Here is a 6407-nt window from a genome sequence, read left to right as displayed (position 1 = left end):
CCAAAATGGAAATTGGAAACTGCCCCTAAACTTCTGAAAATGAAAAGTCCTCAAGAGAAAAACATATCAGACCCAACCACTACTTAGGCAGGGCCTATGATAGATGCAAATCACAGACTTCCTTTCTCTCCTGCCACAAATGTCAGAAACGCTTGGCATCTGAGCACAAATGCGTTTCCTGCCCCTTTCTGAACAGCTCAACTTGGAAAGGTCAGCTTTTCCCTTTGGGGTAAAAAAACAAAAACAAAAAAAAAAAACTTTTCTTATAAATTGGAATGTTTGCACACACAACAGTAGGAAATGTTTAACATTTACTTTGATGGGACAGCAATTTGTTCAACAGGGTGGAATCGATCTTCTCATGTTCCTCTTTGTACATCACAGGCACACAAATTACCAAATGCAGCCGTGAGTGTTTCTAGATCAGATCATCCTGTCCGCAAAACCAGCCAACGCCTTGGGCTTCCGAAAGGCAAGCTTTATTCCATCTTTTTTTTTTTTTAATGCCAAGGGACTCATTTATGAGAGACTGTTCTGAATAAAAGCAGTAATTTTCCACAGACTATACATACTGGAACCCTGAAGGAGTTGGAGGAAGGGCAGGGAGGCAGGGGGTGAGGAAAAGGAAAACAGAACAACTGGTCCAGGATCTTGTTTGAATCTCTTTGGTTTACTGAAAGAGGGATCCAGAACGTTATGACAAAGCAAGTCACTGTTTGTGATCAGCTGCCTCCAATTTGATAATCAACATAAATGCTTGTGGTTCATGAAGAATTCTTCTTCACCAGAGCCTATCTTTTGATCCATTTTAAAATGATGGTGAACAGCTCTGAGTTTGTGTGTTATATTTGTTTCTGTAGCAACAGTGGATACGGAAAACCTGCTTATGATTTTTCTAAAGGTAAAAATGCTTTAATTTAGCAACGACCAAAAATAAACACAAAGAGGGACCATAAGGAAGATAACAGTGTCTAGGTATTGATCTAGGCTGGGGCTGGACTACAGGAAGGGACCTGAGTCCGCATGGCTTATTATTTTGGGACACTTCCGATTATTCACCTCCAGAAATAGTTTCCCTTCCAATTTAGACAAATTCCTCTACAGTGTGCAAAGGAGCCATGTGTGTCCCGAGGCATGTGTGTTCTCTAGTAGAAGAAACGCCCTGTCAGAGACAAACTACCCCTCTCCACATCCTCATGCCAGGCATCCTATCCCTTCTCATCTCCTCAGGGGCTTCTTTCCTTCAGTTAATCCTTCCACTCCTGGGTTAACAATTTCTTTTCCACCGCTCAACTACAAAAGCATACAAACACGTTCTAGCTCCTCTCGATATTGAAAAATAAAACAGCTTGTAACTCATATTCCCTTTCATTATCACCCACTTCCCTGCTCCCTTTCACAGTTAAACTTATATTTTAAAAAAATAACAAACAGCAGTACACACTGATTTCTACTCATTCTCCTCCATTCACTCTCCAACCCACTTCAATCTGGCTTCCATCTGGACTTCACAGAAAAGGCTTTTGACAGTTGCTAAGACTTTGTTTGTCAAAGTCAATGGGCATGTATCTGTTCTTGTGTTACTCAGCTTCTTGGCTGGGTTTCCACACAGTTGACCACGCCACTCTGGAATCACTGTCCTCTGTTTTCACAACCCAACCTTCACCTGGTTCTTCTACCTTTGGGCTACCTCTTCTCAGGTTCCTTGGTTGGTTCTCTGTCCTCGATTTCTTTTTTTTTTTTTTAAGATTTTATTTATTTAATCAGAGAAGGACAAACATTATATGGTCTCATTCATTTGGGGAATATAAATAATAGTCAAAGGGAATAGAGGGGAGAAGAAATGGGTAGGAAATATCAGAAAGGGAGGCAGAACATGGAAGACTCCTAACTCTGGGAAACGAACTAGGGATGGTGGAAGGGGAGGAGGACGGGGGTGGGGTGGGGGTGACTGGGTGGTGGGCACTGAGGGGGGCACTTGATGGGATGAGCACTGGGTATTATTCTGTATGTTGGCAAATTGAACACCAATAAAAAAATAAATTTATTATTAAAAAATAAAACATTTCAAAAGCGCTCTAAAAAAATATTTATTTATTCGTGAGAGACAGAGAGAAAGAGAGAGAGGTAGACACAGGCAGAGGGAGAAGCAGGCTCCGTGCAGGAAGCCCGACCTGGGACTTGATCCCGGGACTCCAGAATCATGCTCTGGGCCAAAGGCAGGTACTAGACCGCTGAGCCACCCAGGGATACCCCTCTGTCCTCTATTTCTATGTGAATGTGAGGTGCCCTAGGACTCAGTCTTTCGCTTTCTTTCCTTCTTTCCACTCTTTGGATGGTTTAATCTAATCCATGGTTTTAATAGTATGTAAATGCCAAAGAACCCCAATCTTATGGCTCTAGCCCTGACAATGCCTGTGTTTTTCACATTCGTACATGCAATTACTCACATTTCCACAAAGACATTTAATAGACATCTCAAATTTATTCTCTCAAACTGCCATTTTCAGGAAATGGCAGTAAAAACTGAGAATCACCCCTAATTCCTCTCTTTCTTAAACTATATCATATCCCCTCCCCACATCCAATCTCTCAACAAATCACCTTAGTTCTGTCTTCAACTTATATCTCTATTCAACTTAATCTCTGTCCACTTCAACCTCCAAGTTGTCATAATCACTCACCTAGACTATTACAGTGGTCTTGCTGCTTCCACTCCTGCCTGCTTACAATGCATTCTGCATACAGCAGCCATAATTTAAAAAAGAGAAGAAAAAAAAAAGTAAAAACAAAACAAAACAAAAAACACCCCAGATCATATCATTGTCCTGTTTTAAGTCCATTCATATTTCTCATTGCATGGGGGATGAATTCAGAACCTTAACATGATTGATACTGCCCCACATGAACTAGCTACTTGTCCACTTCTCCAACAGCCTGCCACCCCCATCTCTTACTCCGCTCCAGCACCTCTGGCCTCCTTGTTGCCCTATAACATGTCCTGCCCTTTTTTCCCACAGGGCTTTGGATTTGTTCTTTTTGTAACATTTACCCCCTATCTTCATATACCTGGCTCTTTTTAATCCATCGCACTAATGCTATTTCTTCAGAGATTTGCTCCTTTTCTTTATCCCTGTCACTCTTGGTCAAAACATTTTATTTGCTTGGAAATACCACCATTTTTTAAAGTGATTTTCATTTGTAGGCATGTTCTGTGTCTTTTACAGACAGAACCTAAGCTCCCTGAGGACAGAAACCTTGTCTGTCTCCTTCAGTATTGATTGCTGATCTTGTAAAGTGCCTGGTACCCAGTAAGTATTTGTTGGATGGAGTAATTCATCCAAAGGCTATTTTTAGAACCCCTACTATGTGCCACATATTGTTCTAAGTTCAGACATCTCCCCTCAGAAACTTAGTATCTTAGTGGGAGAGATGGGTAATGATCAAGACAAGTAAATCAAGTAAAAATACAGTATGTTTAAAGGTGGTAAGTGCTATGAAAGGAGAGTTTCTGGTGTAAACTTAGGATATTCTCACCTCTTTTTCCCTTTACAGTGGAAAAAAACACTTGCTTTGCTGACACTTGAAATCCTGGCTTCTTGAGATGAACCATGAAATTGTGAGTGGTTTAACCTCCTTGAGTTTAGCTCTGTTATCTGTAAAATAGAGTAATACTCACCTCACAAGGTAATATAAAGCACATATTATCTCATCCTTCCCAGCCACCCACCCTCACCCTATTATTCCAAGGGGAGGAATTAGCATGCTCTCCCTCTCTGCATCCCTAAAATGCTTAAAAAAAAAAAATCAACCCAACTTTTTTGCAAATAACACATCCTTAGCAAATAAATATATGAACAAACAAGTGTATAGGTAATTTCACAGCAAACAATCAAAGCTACTTTTATTCAGAAACAATGCTTTTTTAAAGACAGCAGGAAATCCTTACCTTTATTAATTTTCTCTTTTTCTCATTTCTTATTCCATTTTTATAGGCCCCTATTCGTAAAGAAGAAAGGATCTATCCATTTAGTCTTTCTTACTATATACAGAAGTAAAACTAAACAGATAATTATTTCATAGGAGGATAAAACATTTATTTAAATGGAAACACTAATCTTTATTTTCATCATGCTGAAGTGTGTAGGTACAAACAATTTCCAATAGAACACTATATAATAAGCAAAAAATAAGTTAATACGTTGTAAACTTACAGTTTCATTGATTAACAGGTTTAGGAACAAACAAGCCATTTTACAACTTTGGAGCTACATTTAGTAAAAAAACTGCAAACACTCAAACCTTATCAACCCCAAGTAAGACACTAAGGAGCTATTCAAGACTTCTTCAAATCAATGACACAAATACGGTTTTATTTTTGGTTACAGTCCCCTGCTGTGCACAAGACCACTGGAATGCTGTAACAGTCACACATTTTAAAACGGCACAAAGCAAAGCAAGGAGATAACATGCCAGCCTTACAGAAGCTGTCTTGAAAGTGCAAACTCTGCATTTTCTCTTCCTGAACCACTAGGATAAGAACGGGTACCTCGCACGACACGGCAGGGTCAGGAGCATGCTTTCTCTACCACTGGTGGGACACTGAACTCGAACCACGTCTCCATGCCTTGGAAGATACCTCCGGTTTTAAACAGTGAACAGGCTTCGACTAAACATAGTGCAAATCAAATACGAGGAGCCAGACGACAGACCAGAGACCGCCGCAGGTCCCCCTGCTGATCCTCCCCCCCGGGGGGGGGGGGGCAGGTCCTCCTGCTCAGGTTTTGATGTGGAAGGCGGCGCGGCGGAGCGAATGCAGGGCGACCGCGCAGCAGCCCCGGAGCAGGGCTCCGATGTTGTAGACGGGGTCCGTGCCCCCCCTCTGAGTGCTGAATGCCCACAGGACGGTGGGGACCACGGGGGCAGCCACGGCCAGGAGATCCACCAGGAAACTGCGGCTCCAGTACTGCCCCCCCGCGGGCCCGCGCGCAGCCAGGGGGAGGGCGCCGCCGGCCCACCCCGCCCCCGCCCCCGCCGGGCCCGCGAAGTCCAGCTCCCGCATGAGGCGGTGCGCAGGGGCTTCCAGACCCTCCGCGGCCTCGTCGTCGAACGGGGTCTCCACGGGAGACAGAAGGATGGCCGAGTTGGGGTTTCTTGGCGTCAGGTCCACCATGAACGCGGAGATGGACTCGGGGAAGCTCGCGGGCGAGTCCGCCCCCGACTCGTCCGGAGATTCGGGGCTCGAGGGCCAGGGGTCCTGCAGCCGCAGCACCTGCTGGATGAGCTCGGACACCGCAGGGCTGTAGGGCACCACGTCGGTCTGCACGGCCTGCTCGGCCACCGCGCTGCGCTCTTCCTGCCGCCCTGCCCTGGGCACCGGCGCCAGGACGTCGGCCCCGGGGGCGGAGCGAAGCAGCTCCAGGTCGTGGGCCCGGGCAGAGGCGGGGGCGGCCACCCCATCGAACAGATCGGTGCCCTGGGCCATCGCCTCGCCCAGCAGCAGCTCGCCGTCGGGCCCTTCCTCCGCGCCCTGCTCTTCCAGGGCCAGCGCCTCCGCCATCTGGCCCAACGGGGTGCTGGGGCGGAGGCTCTTCCCTGGGGAGTCGCAGGGGAAATCCAGACACAGCTCGTCCCTCAGAGAGCCACTGTGCGCCATCTCCATGCTCTGCAGTAGAGACTCCAACTTCTTGTTCTGGATGTTTATGTCCACGAAGTACTTCTGAATGCCTTTATCTTTATCGGCCAAGCTGCTCCGCATGGTTTCGATGACCTGTCTGAGCTGTTTGATCTCCTTCCTGGCTTCCTTCAGGGCCAGCTGGGCCTCCACGCGGTGGCACTCTTCCTCGATCCAGTCCTCCCTCATGCGGGCCAGCTGGGACTTGAGCTCGGTGATCTCGCTTTCCCTGTGGGGAGAGGACAGGCTGGGTGAGTGAGGGAGCTGGGGAGAGGACAGGCTGGCTGAGTGAGGGAGCTGGGGAGAGGACAAGCTGGCTGAGTGAGGGAGCTGGGAGAGGACAAGCTGGCTGAGTGAGGGAGCTGGGGAGAGGACAAGCTGGCTGAGTGAGGGAGCTGGGGAGAGGACAAGCTGGCTGAGTGAGGGAGCTGGGGAGAGGACAAGCTGGCTGAGTGAGGGACCCGGGGAGGGGGCAGGCTGAGTGAGGGAGCTGGGAGGGGGCAGGCTGGCTGAGTGAGGGAGCTGGGGAGAGGACAAGCTGGCTGAGTGAGGGAGCTGGGGAGAGGACAAGCTGGCTGAGTGAGGGAGCTGGGAGAGGACAAGCTGGCTGAGTGAGGGAGCTGGGAGAGGACAAGCTGGCTGAGTGAGGGAGCTGGGAGAGGACAAGCTGGCTGAGTGAGGGAGCTGGGAGAGGACAAGCTGGCTGAGTGAGGGAGCTAGGAGAGGACAAGCT

The 6407-nt window shown here is 47.4% G+C and overlaps 1 protein-coding gene across 10 annotated transcripts in view; it reads right to left on the bottom strand.

The window, feature by feature from the left end:
• Window positions 1–3870: 3870 nt before the first annotated feature.
• Window positions 3871–6407, bottom strand: part of SYBU (syntabulin) — a 75404-nt gene continuing 72867 nt past the window's right edge. For all 10 annotated transcript variants that reach the window (XM_041769056.1, XM_041769060.1, XM_041769055.1 and 7 more), the window contains one exon: window positions 3871–5903. In XM_041769056.1, coding sequence (XP_041624990.1) covers window positions 4778–5903 — 1126 coding nt within the window. In that variant the 3' untranslated portion in view covers window positions 3871–4777. The remainder of the gene's footprint in view (window positions 5904–6407) is intronic.

The sequence above is a fragment of the Vulpes lagopus genome, chromosome 9 (assembly GCF_018345385.1).
Source record: "Vulpes lagopus strain Blue_001 chromosome 9, ASM1834538v1, whole genome shotgun sequence".
NCBI classification, from domain to species: Eukaryota; Metazoa; Chordata; class Mammalia; order Carnivora; family Canidae; genus Vulpes; species Vulpes lagopus.
Note: the sequence above shows the minus strand (reverse complement) of the source record. Positions and strands in the feature narration are given on the sequence as shown.